This window comes from Xyrauchen texanus, chromosome 43 (genome assembly GCF_025860055.1).
Source record: "Xyrauchen texanus isolate HMW12.3.18 chromosome 43, RBS_HiC_50CHRs, whole genome shotgun sequence".
NCBI lineage: Eukaryota > Metazoa > Chordata > Actinopteri > Cypriniformes > Catostomidae > Xyrauchen > Xyrauchen texanus.
The window spans coordinates 21,068,012-21,085,050 of NC_068318.1; the positions used below are offsets into that span (position 1 = coordinate 21,068,012).

The 17,039-nt window shown below is 37.4% G+C and overlaps 1 protein-coding gene across 18 annotated transcripts in view; it reads left to right on the forward strand.

Annotated features, from left to right (window-relative positions):
- The first annotated feature begins 1,384 nt into the window (after positions 1-1,384).
- picalma (phosphatidylinositol binding clathrin assembly protein a) overlaps positions 1,385-17,039 on the forward strand; it is a 54,642-nt gene continuing 38,987 nt past the window's right edge. For 5 of the 18 annotated variants that reach the window (XM_052115872.1, XM_052115878.1, XM_052115873.1 and 2 more), the window contains exons 1-2: positions 1,385-1,716; positions 1,844-2,093. In XM_052115872.1, the coding sequence (XP_051971832.1) occupies positions 1,964-2,093 (130 nt within the window). In that variant the 5' untranslated portion in view covers positions 1,385-1,716; positions 1,844-1,963. The remainder of the gene's footprint in view (positions 1,717-1,843; positions 2,094-17,039) is intronic. The other 13 variants (XM_052115881.1, XM_052115874.1, XM_052115876.1 and 10 more) reach the window with 6 other exon arrangements.

A 17,039-nucleotide genomic window follows, 5' to 3' on the forward strand; every position in this document is an offset into this window, starting at 1 on the left:
CTTGACTGGCAACCTACTTTATAAACTACTTGAAGGTAGTGCTCTCTGTAATCACATCTTTTAATCACTAGGTGTCTCCCTTTTTAGGCATTTTGTAAGGAAATATGAAGAAAATATCTATTTGAAAATGTATTGTGCTCCTCCTCTATTCCCCATGTTCTCCTATTTAAAAAAAAATCTGAGATACAAATAGCAAGCCACTTTAAATAATTTAATCTGTATCTATTAGAATCGCAAAAAAGACTATATTACTTCATTGAAAAGACAGAAATAAATAATCTACTGACAGATCATTCTAATTGTGAAAAATTAAAAGCAATCTTAAAATTAAATCAAATTAAAACATATTTAGTCTCCTGGGCCCCATTCTTAAAAAAATATCTGGAGAGTGGAATCCACTTTTGACTGTCCCAATTGAGATTACTGTCTGAATTTACTTTCTGCTCTTTTTGAATGCTTTACACTTTACAATCTAAACACAATGTGCAACTTTGTGCAATAATAGAATTTCCCACTTTGTTCTCTTTTTCTGCCTGTTTTGTAAATGTAAAACTTCAAAACACAAAAGTCTTCTGTATTGTCATTAGTCATGAAATGTAATGTTTTCTAATGTGCTAAAAGTCTAATACTAAAAGAAGAAGTTATTGTGCCTGCACTGTGGGGAAGTTAAATGCATATATTTTTTTAGGCATTTGACATGCTCTACATCAGTTACTAACTAATTAACTTATTTATTTATACTTCCAATTACTCACAGTTGTTGAGTAGGAACTTTGTGTATTAAACATAAAAACAGACAAGATTCTTCATTTATATTACTTCCTTCATACTAAGTCATACTACTTTATTTTATATTGTATTTTTGACTAAGTGAATATTATTGTGAAAATGTTGACAGTATATTGCAAGAGTGATCTAAGCACATTGGTGAATCTCACAACATGGAACAGTGAATAAAATCAAAGAACTTTGTTGATTCTGAGTATATATTTATTTAGTAATTTTATGAATATAAAAATAATAACAATTTAGCATTTACACATTTCAATTTCATAGCAATCTTCTGTTAAAATTAATTTAGTAATCTTTAATAAAATATTAAAACTAAGAATTTTAAGTTTATTCATATTATTTTGTTTGAACACTACACAATGCATATTGCATTTATTCGTAAATTAAATAATTTGTGCGATTAAAAAATTACGAAACAACTACAAATGGTGTCCTGTACTGCTTCATGACCCCTATGGCTGTAAAAATAATTTCACACGGTGTGAAACATGTGAAACCCTGAATGTTATTGGACCAATTTTGTCACGTGCGTGACTTGTCACCTGCCTCAGTTAGCGGAACTAGCAGCGCTGGAGTCGCCATCTTGGATCAGACGCCAAATCGCAACCTTCGCTTCTGCACAATGCAGGATTCCCTGCTTGCTATTTAGAGCCAAAATGTCGGAGCTTTGCGCCGACCGTACAGCATCCATAAAATTAACCTTGGGAGGATCCTCTGAAAAGAGGAAACAGACCCGCCATTTTCCTGCGAGCCTACAGTCCTTTTAAACCCAGCAGGGGGAGGCGAGATCCGAGAGGAGAGCCACTGAGAAGGGAAAAAGGGGGAGTTAGAGAGAGACAGAGGGAGAGGGACAGCGAGAGTGCGTGCGTGACAGAGGGGTTGAGTGTGAGAGGGGACGTATTTGAATAGAAGAGGAAACGTTTGGTATGTGTGTATATATATATATATATATATATTCATGTGGAGTATTTAAAGGGGTGGATGCCACCAGTACCTCCTCGCGTCTTCTCAGCCATCTAATTTATTTTCTCTCTGTGCTTTTTTCCCCCAGTCAAGTGGCGAAACGTTGCACATCCCAGGGACTTACAGCATTGCCGCTGGATTTAACAGTCCTCTTCGTTTTTCCCCCCTTTTTTGTTTCCCCCTTATTTGTTTGTTCTAACCTGCGAAGATGTCTGGACAGAGCATAACGGACAGAATAGCGGCAGCGCAACACAGTGTTACCGGTTCCGCGGTGTCCAAAACTGTGTGTAAGGCGACCACGCACGAGGTCATGGGGCCAAAGAAGAAACATTTGGATTGTAAGTGTCACGGGATTTGTTACAATATTGTCGCGTTCGGAAAGTTCGTCAGTCACCCTGGAAACGACACATTCGGGCTCGAGGCCTGCAAACAATTCAAGTTAAATTCCTGTTTCTGTTATTTAACCAGCTTAAAGCTTCCTCTGTAACTTTTCCTGCAGCGACCTTTACATTTTAATGAGGTTAAGCCTGTGACTAATTATCATACGTGTCAATATGGCACGCTTCAAGTTTTGAGATCGCACATGCTGATTAGCACGTTGGATTACAGTGCAGTCCATTTAATGATTTAACTAGCTAACTAATAATTAACCACATTTAAAAATGAGTCCATCTGCTGTCTAATTAGGACGCTTGTGGTTAGAGGGTGCACGCTGAGTGGATCCGTTAAGAAATCTGCTTGAGCTAGAGATGATTACAGGGGTAGTTCACCCAAAAACTATAATTCTGTCATCATTTACTCACAATCATGTCGTTACAATCCTGTGTGACTTTCTATCTTCCGTAGAACACACGAGGGGTAATCTTAAATAATGTGCTTGCTGCTATTTTTCCTTAAAGTGAATAGTGACTGACTCTGCCATTCCCTAACATTCTGCCACTTCTCAGGAAAAACACCTCCTATAGGACCTGTCCTGAACTTATCAGGCCTCCAAGAATAGCAAGTGTGAATGTTCTGACTGTGTTTGGGAGGTGTGGATTACAAACTGTATTTGGCAATTCATCAATTTAAGGAATAGTCCAGGTTCAATACAAGTTAAGTTCAATCGACAGCAATTGTGGCATAATGTAAATTATCATAAAAATAAATGTCTAATTGTCCCTCATTTTCTTTAAAAAGTGAAAAGTGAGGCCATTTAATGTAAGTGAATGAGGATCAATCCGTAAACATAAAAAAAGCATGTTTCAAAAGCATAGCCACAAGATGTAAACAATGTGTATGTTAACATAATTTTAGTGTGATAAAATCACTTATCAATGTTTTCTTTGTAGAGTTATATCCAATTTTACAACTTCGTTGCTGTGACGACGTAATGCTGTGAAACCTAATACCCACAAATGACTGTAAAAATTATGATTGTAATAACTTTGCAGCTCAAATAATATACATGTTTTAACAAAATATTAATGTAAGTTGTTTTATAAAATTATAAGCTTCACCTTTCTGTCTTTAAACCATATTTTTTACTGTAAATCTCCTTTGACCAGCTCTGATCAGTAGGGGGCAATATGCACAAAGAACAACCGGATCTCATGAAAAGTCATTCATAATTGTTGAATGTTGGCTATTTCGAATGGACTTGCACAATATTTTTTGCATAAACTCGTACGACTTCATCACGTGCAAATTCCTGGATGTCTAATGCGGAAATAAACTTGAGTTCCATGCATGTGGCTTTAAAGGTCATACTTTTTAATATTATGCCCTTACCCAAACCGCTTATCTAAACATAACCAATCAGTAGAGTGTGTAAACATGATAGGAAGCTGTCGTGTGTGACAGAAGCAAGAAATTGTCACACATTATATGGAAATGATGTCCAGCGACGTCATTGGCTGTAGTGAAAGTTGTAGGAATTCAAACGAGTGCAGTCGCACGATATCATACGAATTAGCCAAATTTAGAAAAGTTGTATGAATCGTGACAATTTCGTGTGTTGGTTTTAATTTCCAAAAAGCAAAAGAAGAATGTGAAAGTGTAGATTTATTGTGAAAAAGGACTTTAATATTAATCCGTTTCTCACCCACTTATCATATCAGTTCATAAGATGTGGATTTAACCATTGGAGTTGCATGGATTACTTTTAAAATGGCTTTATGTGATTTGCATTGTGTGGACCTACAGAGCATTTTCATTTTTGGCTGAACTATTCCTTGAACTTGAACCAAACACAGAATATTCCTTTCATTGTTCTCTTTGGTTGTCATCCGTTTTACTGTTGCTTTTGGCAGGTTTGGATTTATAAACTTTTTCTTTTAGTAAAATGCTTGATTTTTGGTATCTGTATTGCTTTGTGGATGTGATGCATATCTCCCATGAGAGAGAGAGAGAGAACGAGAACGAACAGTAGATATGGCACCACCATTTGAGTAAAACTAAGGAGGCTCTACCATATCAATGCCCTTTAACCCCATTGTGCATGTTTGCATATAGTCTTTTGAATTCGCTCCCAACCTACTGTACTATTTTCCCTTGAAGAAGCAATTTTTAGCTGGGTCTTGACAATAAAACTGGTCTGTCAGCACTCATGCCATTCTGTAAAGAACTGAAGACAAGACAGTAGTCAGACCTAATGGCCTTTCTCCCTCAAAAGTATGTTCACGAGAGCTTGTGAGAATAAGAAGTCTAAAAGCAAACCGAATTTGGCTTAACTGCAGTATAGAGTTCTTAGTGTCCAACTGAGCATTCTAGAACTTAAACTCTGTTGAATCCACATTATGGTTCTTGAGTAGTTTTGGACTCAGAGGTCCGTTTCGATAGGTTGTTACAAGGTCTTGTAGGTATTTTAGCACAGCTTTATGATATTTGCCAGGGGTTTCCTTTGGGACAGAAATAGCAGCGTGTCTCACTCTCCTTCTGTTTGATTTGAACATTAGATATGACTCGGGCTTCGTCCCTAGACCCTTTGATTTGGGACGGGTTTCCGGGGAAGGGAGAACATTCCTCTTGAACTACCCTTATCCCTGAAATTACCAGCTGCCTGATAAATGGCCTCCAATTGTTTCTACGATGCTTCATGTTTTGGTTTGGGACATTTTTTTTTGTAAAAAAAAACAAGAACGCTGCTGGTGTTTTAATTTCAGTTAATCACAAAATCCTTTGTACTCAGTTTCTTCTTGGCTTCTATCAGATCAGAGTTTGTGTTTTTTATTTATTGAATTAAAGGGGCATTTCACCCAAAAATGAGAAGTAATTCATCATTTACGCAGACTCTTGAGTTCCAAACCAATATAACTTCTTCAGATGTTTGGCAGAATGTTATCCTCAGTCACCATTCACTTGTATTGCAATTTTTTTACAGTCTACAATGAAAGTGAATGGGGACTGAAAAGTGAAAGGATGAAATTCTACCTAACATCTCCTTGTTGCATGGAAGGGGAAAAAAGTCATATGGGTTTGGGACAAGATGAGGATTAGTAGATTGTCTTTTTGATTTTTTTATTTTTTTTGGTGAACAAACCCTTTGATAAATTATTTATTTTTTTTGTGCAAAATTAAACCATTCTGAGCCTTAATATTCGACTCTGCAGTTTATTTATGATTACAGACCGATTTAAGATTATGTTGTTCCAGAGGGTTAGATCAGGTGCCATTTACATCCTTTTATGTCCTTATATAGGGATCTAATTCTGGTCATCTGACATTGACAGCTTTAAGTCAGTCAGGCTTTAGTGTGTATTCCATGTATTACAAGTAGCAAGGTAGGAAATGCAGAGCACTGGACTACTCAAGCTAATTATTAAATGGAATAAAGGTCACATTCATATTATTGTTCGAATACATTAAAATGGGTTTAAAATAAAATATGATTTAAATGGGACTTTCTAAGTTCTGCATTTTGTATAATTGGAAGTTTTCGAGGTGTGTGTGTGTGTGTGTGTGTGTGTGTGTATAATCCATGTATGTTGGTAGATTGAACTTTTGATTTTACATACTCTGTTGTTGTGTCAAAGTTCTAAATGGCTCTTGAATTTAAATACGGGGCGTACAGAACAGCATGTCATTTGATAATGGTTTGGTGTAAGTAAACTGGTTATTTTGGCATTACATTAGTGGATTCATTCACCATAAGAGATTGGAACTACTGATTAGCTGTCTGGTCTAATGGAAGGTGATCACACACTAACAATACCAACACCAGAACTTCCATTGTTGTATTTCCACAACTTGTTGAAGTCATGTTGGCTGGCCTTCCGTTCCCCCAGTGCCGTGTAAGCATGTTCTGTGCGATCAAGGTTTATTCTGGGTGCTCATTCATTTGAGTCAGTTCCGCAATATAATAGATACTTTTTACAATCTTCTGAGAATAAATGGCACACAGACATACTTTTTGTTTATGGTTCTGAGACATACAGCCACTCCTAGCTAGCTACCAAGGAAACTTATGTGCCTGAATTGATTTGGAAGTAATTATATGCTTTGCATTAGCTTTATAATAGGACTGTCAGTCGATCAAAAATTGTTGCATCAAACTAATCGCAATTAAGCGCATGCATAATTATTTGCTGAGAAAGGCCCCCAAAATAAAGATAATTTATATTAATAATGTATAGTATATTATGCATAGTAATTTAAATATTTAGAAATATAATATGTAGGGCCTATAAAAAATCCATTATATTGATTGATAATCAGTTTGAAATAAATTGCATTATTGTGGCAGATGAATAAATTATTGATTAAGACCGTTCAAAACGTGTCTTTAAAAACTCAGTAGATTGTTTTTTATCTTCATATCATTGAACAAGCCTACAGTTGACATTTTCAATTGAGTTTGTCAATGTGTCCAGTTCTCACAGTACGCATTCTTGCATTCCGTCTTCACTATTTAAGCTCCAGGTACATGTGCGTGCCTTAGATTAGGGTTGTGCACGAGTAGTCAAATATTTGGTTCTGCAATAATTATTCGAATAGTAAAAATACTTTAACAAAGTTTTGTTTTGCTGGCCATATGTACAGTGAGATGCATGTTACATCCTGAACACACAAACTAAAACTGACAGTTATAACAGAATGCACTGGGTGGTGCCAGAAAGCAGGTTATTGTGAGAATGTGGCTTACTGTGAGAAAGTTGGGTTCCTGTTTAAATGTAGTGGTGGTGTACACTTTGCTTTTTGATGAGCTGCACATATACGAGAGTAGTGTCCCCGTAGCAACGTAATGTAAACAACAAACATGGCATCCGAGAAGAACTATGCTAGCTGAAGTAAGGGACATTCCATCATTTAAACTGGTGTGTATAAATGAGTATAGTTTACTGAGCACGTGGATATGCTTGTTTTTCTCAACAAAAACATGACATGAGATACAATATAAACATCATGTTTATACTCCTTTTGTGCGCTAACTGTGTCAGTCTACTACATTAGCGGTTTCTTTTTCTTCGCTTTGCATGAGCTTAAATGCTTTCAATCTTTTTTTTTTTTTTCATATTGCTTGTTTAAATATATCTAAACACAGGACATGATTGTCCCTGATTCTTTCTCATTAATTGCCTTCATTTAAATAATAGAATATTCAAATATTAGTTTTTATGAGCTTAAATATTCAAATACAAAATTATTGTTGAATGCCCATCTCTACCTTAGACAGACACGTTTGGATACTTTTGTTCAGTATCAAACGTTGCATTTTTAGGACTCATTGAAATGCGTGTCTCAAGATTCCTGTATCCTGTTGAGCTTCGCCCACCAGTTGTGCTTCCACTGTGAGCGATTCTCATTCAGTGGCTGTGCTGCTTGTGAGGTTTGTTGAGGCACGCTGCCACCTATTGCCGTGGATTGTAAAAATGATGTATTTCAAGCTTAAAATGCTCATTTTCTGAAAATTTCTTCTTTTATTATGGAATTTATATAAGCATCAGTGCCTCGGTGGCATGATTAATTGATTTATCTTTTTTTAAATGAATCGTTCTAAATTAACGCCTTAAGTCGACAGCCCTAATTCTCAACTTCATACAATAGGAATAGACTGTAACTAAGAATGGGTTATGGTGGTCAACTAGGTGACTAGTCGTCTACACAACCTACTAGGCTACTTGACTATTATTATTAAAGTTGTTTATAATTATAGCGACATTAGCTAGCATGTTGTTAGACACTTTGTGCAGTATTGGCATAGCTCCCTCTGAGAAATTTAATCTTTAATCTCCTTAAAAGCTCCACCATGACCGCAATACACGTGCAGATGGATGTCTTTGACCATTACGTCATGACTTTAAAGCGTCTCATGCCAAGAGTGTTGCGCTTTTTAGATGCCGTGTCAAGTTAAACTAAATTAAATGTGTCTTGAGACCCCAGTGTTCTATCGCAAAACATCTAGTTTTTATTATTTATTTATGCAATAATGCGTGTTACGTAAAAACCCCTTAAGAAATGTTAATTTGGGGTCAAGTGAATCAAAACCAGCCTAATTGTACAAGGCTTCCTTAAGACCGATTAGTTGACTCGTTTTGGCAACCCACGACTAGTCGAATTTGAAAATATGTTCCTTCCCCATTGCACATCCCTAACTGCAACAGACTGTTGTTTCAAAGAATGTTTATCTCTAGCATAGTTTGTCTGCCCCATTATCACTGAAATTATTCAGGATATGAAATGCATCCTGTCTGATGAACTGTCAGATGGGAAAATTGGATCAGTCCATTGTTGTAATCGTTGATTAAAGTGCTCTCTTCTTGATTGCTGTTCCTGCTGTAGTATCCGTATCCGCTCTATATAAGTCCCAGTTTCTAGGTTGCAGGCACAGAAATGACGTCTGAACCAGCCTATAGCCTCGAAATTGTGTCTATGTGCGTATACCAAAAGAACTGAAATATAGGTTGATGTAATGAGGTCGGAAAGCAGGTGGAGCGTGTCATCACATGGAGTGTTGAGCGTATCGGGTAGAGGTCTTCACGGGTCCAAATATTTGTGCCCGAACCCGAAGAGATCCGGAAATGTGCTATCCGGAACCGACCCAGACCCGTCTGTTATTTGAAAGTTTGGACCCGGACCCGTGCAGAACCGAGAAATGCCGTAAATGTACTACCCGGAACCGTCTCGGACCAGTCTATTATTTTAAATCTGGCCCTGGCCCTGACCCAGCCGGGACACACAGACTCGATTGAACCTGATCGGCACAGATCCCACAGCTAATTGCTATTAACAAGTTAATTTACAAGTTGTGAAAATAAACCTTTGTGTCTCACCTAATGTACCTGACCTGCAATCCATCCTCTTTGCCAAGAAAGATGCTCTTGCTGATTGAAAGAGCATGTGTAATCCACTCATTATTTCAGCTTCAAAAGTCCAATTGAGGTCACTGTTGTAGATGATAAATGTGACTTTGCAGCTTTGCAGTTTTTTTTAATCTCACATAATACGATAACTTCCACTTTTTGCCCTTTTTAACTATAACAAAGATTTTTCGTTCAGTGCCACGGCCGCTGACGTTAGCATCCCTAATTTGCTGTCATCTGTGCTATCTGACCATAGATCTAGCAAACGAACTCCAACCTACAATATCTAAAAAATTGTGCCAATGCCAATCATGCACTTCGGTTTACATCATCTGTCAAACACTGATGTGGCGGAATAAGTCCCGCCTTCTAAATAAAAGAGCCAATCATCAATTGGTAAAGTCATCGCGTCACTGCAGATGTTAAACAGACCCTGGACCCGAAGTACAAGAATGGGACCTGACCCGGACCCGGCTGACCGTTTAAAATATGGACCGAACCCGTACGGGTCCCAGGTCTTGTCTTCTGGTTCGGTAGGACCCGTGAAGACCTCTAGTATCGGGTACCTTTGAGCTTTCTCATCCCATCAGCCTGTTTGCTCCTGTTGTGTGGTTCCAACACCCATTAAATGTCATCTGCTGCAACAAAGTGACCCCTCTGCACAATTATATGGTGTCAGATCACTTTGGCAGCGATCCGCTGCAAATCATGCTAGCAGCTGTTGAGTTGTATGTGTGTCTGTACCTGTGTAGGATCGCAGTATGTAGCATGTGACCTGAAAGGCATAAAATGACAGTCATCCAGAAAGAGTGCTGACACTGTCCTGCTGTATGTTTTTTTTTTTTTTTCTTCAAAATATTTTTGTGCTTTTTTACAATTTAGAACCAACTTAAACCACACTCGCACACAAAAAAAAAATGGTTTGGACTGATTACTAACTGTGGGAACACACTACCTCATCAAAAGTTCTCAGCGTTAGATTGATAGTAAAACTACAGTAGGCGTGTAGTAGGTATCAGTATTAATTTCATGTGAAAACCCATTCTGTGCACTGATGAGTACTTATACTGAATTATTAGTGAATGAGATTTATCAGGACCTTACTTAAGCCTTGCTCTTTTTTTTTTTTTTCTAAATGGTTTTACTTGACTTTATTTTCTAATTTATTGATCCCTGTATGTCATTAGCTAAGTGCCTCTTTACCTTTTACAGGTTTTAAATGTTCAAATATTACACAACCCATCACTACAACCCAAATACTGCAGAGAGAGGGAGGTTACAACGCCCTTCTAACAGCTTTGAGTAATGACACATAAATTAGGGCATAAACCAGAGCATGGCGTTCCTAAGGGCCAACACTCACCAGGCATCTCATAGCTGTAGGATTAGTTTTGCTCTGCAATTTTTTTTTTTTTAGTTTTTTATGTGTTTTTATTTAATTTTTGCACTTCTACCTGCAGAGTTGCACGGTATTAGATCGGCATTCCTGCTCACAGTAACCTCCCAAACATAACAGGTGAGACTGCAAAGTGTCTTTGTGTCCTGGATGAACCCAGTGGACCTGTTGAAAAAGCTTGCTGCATTCTTGTAGGTCGCCAACTATTCGTAATGTAAATGGCCAACAGGAAGTGATTCCTTAAATCAGAGAAATGTCAGGAACTAATTAAACAGGAGATTCTCACAGATAGTGGAGCATAGTTGCCCTTCTGTCAAGAGCAGTCTGGATCAGGGGAAATTCAAGAGTCAAAACTCTTCAAGTCTAATCAGAGTTAGTTCTCACAATAAACATGTTACATCATTTCAAACGTCACGGTGTATAAATATGGAAAATTCCAGTGCGGAATCAGTCCAAGTGATTCTGTTTATTGTCCTGGTAGCTAGTTGGTTGGTACATACTGTAGTAGTGTATTGAAATAAAAATGTGCATTTGAAATAAAAATTATTTGTGTTCTTTCTATTGTCATTTATCTGTTTAATCACTTTTTACGTAGGTTTAGCAATGACCTTGAAAGATAAGTGTCCGCTTGAGCTTAACTCTTTAAGGTGATTTTAGTCCTACGTTTCATGTTTCTTTTAAAAGGTCATTTGAGAAAAGGAAGAATTGGCGTACACTAATCAGATTGTACAAAGCAATAAGCAGTGAAAGCCATCTATTCCATGTAAATCCATGTAAAATCATAACCGTACAGTACATTAAACAATGTCTTCTAAGGCTAGGTTCAGACTTCAGGCAAATCAGATTTTTTCTCAAATCAGATCTTTTCAGGCAGGCTGTCCGCACTATTAATTGCAAGTGGTCAAATCAGATTTAGGAAAAAGTGTTGATTGAGGAGAGGTAAATATTGCGAAGTTCTGTGCTGCAGTCACCGATTTTTGATGTCATCGTTGTGTGTTAAGAGTGATGCAAAAGTCCATTTGAAATCCGAATTGAGAAGCCAGAGCATCCGGACTGCGACCACATCTGAAAAAAATCTGATTTAAATCATATTTGAAACCACCAGATTTTTAATGGCAGTCTGAACAAGGTCTAATTGTCTATGATTGTGCAGGCTGATCTCACATTGAAACTGGAAACAATAGGTTGCCTTTTCTTTAACACTGTGCCACACTAGCTGATCATTCTAGTGGTCTTCAGGTATGCGCTTCATTTACATAATCGCAAGCCACTAGATGATAGCCAGAGCACCCATTAGTGTCTTCCAGCAGAAGGTCATTAATCACTTGACCATCGGGACTCAAGGCTGAGTTAATGGCTTCAAAAATTGAAAATGCTCATCAGGCTTGATTGAAAAATTTATTCTGACTCCGAGGCAGGGTCTTGTGTACTCAAGTGACCGATGTCAAGCTGATCTGAACATTTTCATCTGCGATCACATTTAGCTGAGCATCACAAACTGTGATTGTAATCCATATTGATGTCACCAAGTGTTTTTCCTGCCTTTATCTCCTACACTAAAACGACTAATGAAATCAGAAAGCGAGGCTTTTAGGTAATTTCTTTACTCACTGAAAGCTGCAAATGGACATGCGCGTCCTACCGCAAACCTCAAGGGGATAAATAAATACAGTCACGCACTTTCGCAAGGTAAAGTTACTCCATGAATCACATCCTAGAGCACCATATGATAGGGAATAGAGAGGGAAAGTTGCAGTGAGTTGGTCTCTGTCACCACTCTGCAACAATACAGGTGTGTCATACCGCCAACTAAAGAAAGCGAGAGCTTGGCAGTCTGCATGTGTGACACCCATGCTAAAATCGAGGTGTTTGCAGTCTATTAGTGTGGTGCCAGCTTTAGCTCTAATCCAACCTGTTCTCACTCCCAAAGCATCAAAGACTGACACGAAGGGAATCGGATTTTTAGCATTGTCATACTATATGTTGGGGTAGAATTTTGTTATTCTGACTTATGTTGGGGTATGATTTTTATTATGTTTGAAATCAGCCATGTTAATTCACAATTGTTTTGTTTAATTTGCAACATGTATTATTTTACAGTGGTTAATGATTAAATCGTTGTTTTATATACACATTATCCTCTGCTGAAGTGACCTGTTTGTATTCCATGCATACCAAAATCTTTTGCGTGAAGATTAGACCCAAATGTACGTTTATTTCGCGGTTCCCCGGACTTTGCTTTTCACGGAAAAGCAAAGTCCGTTTGCAACTGTGTTTCCCATATCTTACGAGTTTTGGCCCTGTCATATTTAAATAGCAATTTCAATTACCATGTCTGCTTTTTCACTTTCTCAGCGTCGCATATGTAGCCAGCCAAAACTCAAATGGAATACTAATTCACTTAGTATTTCCATTGATGCCTTACACGGAAACCTGTCAATCAGGGTCAAGGGTGGGATTATGCTATGGGGCGTGTTTGTCTTGGGAAGTGACGTCACTCACAGTCGATGGTCAAGAGTCATTATATAAACAAGCATTAAAAGTAATGGACCAGAAATCTGTAAGATGGCGTCACTGCATCATTCTAAGGAAGCATAATATCTTGAGTTTTGACAGTTTTGTAAATTTTTCTTTTTTAAAACTAATTTTTAAGTGTGTGAACAACGTTGCACCAGAAATATTCTGTCAACTAGTACATAAACAAAAGAGCGGAATAAGAACTAGAGGCACAATAAGTGGAAACTATAGCCGCAAAACGTAGAACAACATTTGGTCAGACATCATTTTCAGTAAGAGGCATACATTTGTGGAATCATCTGAAATTAAAACATTGACAGACTTCAAGGTTTTTAATACACATTTAAAGCAATGGCTGAAACTGAAACAACTTTGTGAACACTGACTGTATAGGACATAACACAATGCATACAAACATAATGTTGCATATGTGAGCACGCACAGACATATGCACCCTTTTGTGTTCTTGTATTGTTAAATGTGTCTAGACTTTGTTTTATAGTGACTTCCACATCTACTTAAGCCCATATCTTATTTCATATATGGGATGTATTTGTTGTATGTATTTTATTAATTATAAATCTTAAACTCAATACTCTGTAATTTTTGTTTTAAATTTATAAGCCTAACCAGGGACAGGGGTTGCAAATTAGTCATGGCTAGAAACATGTATGCGTGGCATCTACTTTGTATTCTTTATAAAGCAATGTTCTATGCATGTGTCCCTGTCAAATAAACATTAAAATAAATACAAAATAAATAAAGAGGTGATGCCCTGAACAGACGCCGGTTTATTTGATCTTGACTGTCAACTGTGAGTGACGTCTCTTCCCAAGACAAACACGCCCCATAGCACAATCCCACCCTTGACCCTGATTGACAGGTTTCCGTGTAAGGCATCAATGGAAATACTAAGGGAATTAGTATTCCATTTGAGTTTTGGCTGGCTACATACGCGACGCTGAGAAAGTGAAAAAGCAGACGTGGTAATTGAAATTGCTATTTAAATATGACAGGGCCAGAACTCGTAAGATATGGGAAACACAGTTGCAAACGGACTTTGCTTTTCCATTTGAAATCTGGCAGTCACTGTGCGTTCACTTAAACGAAAATGCAAACGGTAATGCGCGATTTGCAATTGCGTTTGGATTATGTCACATTTTATGCGTCCACAAATTGAAAACGCAATTGCAAATACAATTTGCAATTCCTTTTGAATAATGTCCAGAAAATCATTCCATAGTTCCGACCCAAAACCGATATTGTGTGTTAGTCATGTTTGTTACTGTCAAGCTAAAAAAATTACATAAAAGAACCATTAAAACTCAATTTAAAGTAGTTCATATGACTCGTGCATTTTATTCAAAGCAGAGTGCTCTGTGAATCACAAAAGACTGTGTTTTGTTATTAAATGTATAATATGCATGCGCAGCTCCAGTGCATCAGTGAACGCCGCTGCTCTGGTTACACACACTCGTGGCTATTCTTCACGTGGTGCACAATATTTGAGCGTTACTCACAAACAACTCCGATGTAGATGCTCAGTAGTTCGGTTCACTTATATGTATTTAGTACGGCACTGGAGGCGCTTTTTTTTTTTTTTTTTTTAAACCAGAATTTGAATAAGCCAATTAAACTACTGTGAACTTGCCTACAAACAGACTCGTGACTCATACAGGACTTTCTTAAGAGTTCAGAATGTCAAAATAAAAGCGTGAGGGTTTAAAAGTTAAAGGTGCATGATTGAGATATATTACTATTATAATATATTATTATTTGTTTACAAATGATATGTAAGTTGAATGGGTTCCAAAAATAACTGTGAATGAAAAGTGTTCTGATATCTTACAACTAAATTGAACAAAAAAGAGATCAGAATCTTTTAAAATCCAGATACAAGTTGTAAACATTTTGCAAAAAAAAACAAAAACAAAACTGCTGCTTATCTACTGATGACTTATACTGGAATTACTGTTAATTTTGCTGCCACATTATCCAGTAAACTAGTTAATAATAAAGTGTTTCTTAATAAGCTATATATTTATATTGAAATAATGTGTAGTTAGAGGTTTGTGTTTCTTTACATTATTATTTGGAACTAATTGGGTGTGCTTTATGTAAAGATATTCTAAACTGATTATGCCAAAAAAACAACACTGGTATCGGATCGGTATTGGCCGTTACTGAGATTTCCGATATTGGGATCGGAAGAGAATAAGTGGTATCGCTGCATCCCTAGTTCTAGTAACAACAAATAAAAAAATCACTGCTACGGGAATGCGTCAGCACGATGTCAAACACCATTGGCTCTTGTGTGTCTTGTGACCGATTACAATGGGCTTAAGTTCTAATGTATCTTTTCAATGAGATGTGTGACTGGCATTGGATGCCGCTGCCTTCACTGAGGGGAGGAAATGTTCTCTCTGTTCCTCACACAATGCTATCATATGGTTTGGAATTATTATAGTGCCTTTTTGTATCATTTTTATTTTAAATAAATGATTGTGGCTGTACTTTAATCTGCTTTTAATATTGTTGAAAATTGGTTTGGTTTAGGCACAATGGTGGAGTCGGGTGCTTAAAAAAATTGTGTAATGTAAATTTTAATTATTGTTCCTAAATATACCATCCCCAAACCTAACCAGTTATCAACGATGTTGAACATGAAACCTCATTCATGATTTATTTTGTTGATAGTTGGTTAGGTTCAAGAATGGGGTTGAGTTAGGAGATCTAAAATATCGAAATTTTCATGTAATATAACCACGTTAATATATTTTGTATATAAAAGGTATTATATAATATATAAGTATAATAAAACATATAGTTAAACACATGCAATACTATCCGAATATTGGCAGTTACACCTCCCTTTTAGACTGCCCTGTGCTTGGATCGGATGCAGACGCCAGAGGGTGCTTTTGGCATCTGTAGATTGACGCGCTGGGCTCTTGCCCAAGCGGCAGTATTTGACGACTTGGGAGTGAGAACGGGTTGTGTAATCTGAGTGTGCTCACTGAAATGTGAAACCATGTCCCCAGTGGCCACAGTGGTAAGTGTTGTTGGGTGTATGGACAAGTGTGAGCTCCATTTTAGGATGAATTCTCAACAGACTGGTGCCAAAAGTGAGTTGCTTGCAGCTGTACAGGCTTTAACACTGTAAAGTGGATTGTATATTTTATGAACTGTTACCCGCCAACCCTAAAACTAAACCTAACATCAGTAGAGGGAAAAAAATTATGTTAGAGGGGAAAATGCAACCTCTGAATCATGCTCATCACTAGTGATTATTACTTCAAGGTTTCAATGGGGGATCTGAACCCTGATCTCCCAATGCGCTTCCGGTCATGCCACAGGGGAAGGCAAACATTTTTGAGCCAATGCAGAAATGTCTGATAGGAGATGCCGCTTGTCACTGACTCGACATAATGTGGCCTATCCTAGTGTACTGGAATTGTCAGAAACAACATGCAGACTTCCTGAGTGATTATGTTGGATTGTGCCGTGTTAAGCTTTTTGCACAATGCCCGGGTAAGACACTGTTAAGGGTTGTAGTTGTTTGGCTTTTGTCTGGATAATGACAACCGTTGAAAAAACTATATAGAATGTGTCCATCAATGGGATGTAAAATTTGTCATGTTTGGGGCTTGTTATTTTTCAAATGAAGTTCATAACTTTGAGTTCATCAGAGACTCATTCAGCTGTAGTCAAGGCCCTGTATACCATCAGCAGCTGTTTCTTACTTTAGTGAAGATTTCCTGTCTACTGAATATTGGTTTTTATGATAGTTTACAAGTTCACAGTGATTTTTCTGGCTTCTAAGTTGCATTTTAAGTAGCGTGTTTCCCTGATTTCGATGCAGCTGTCATCTTCACTCTTTTTTTTTTTTTTTCGACATGTTTGCTTTATTTCTTACTCTACCTCCATTTTCTCTGCATTCTCTGGATTCTAGAGTGCTGTGTAGTAGGGTCTGCCTTCCAGCTCAGTTATGTTCTTCCTCTGGCCAGTGAGATCTGTGAATGCACACTGTAGATGTGGCATTTTTTTTTTTGTCATGGTTGTTGCTTTTGGACACATGTTAACCACATGTT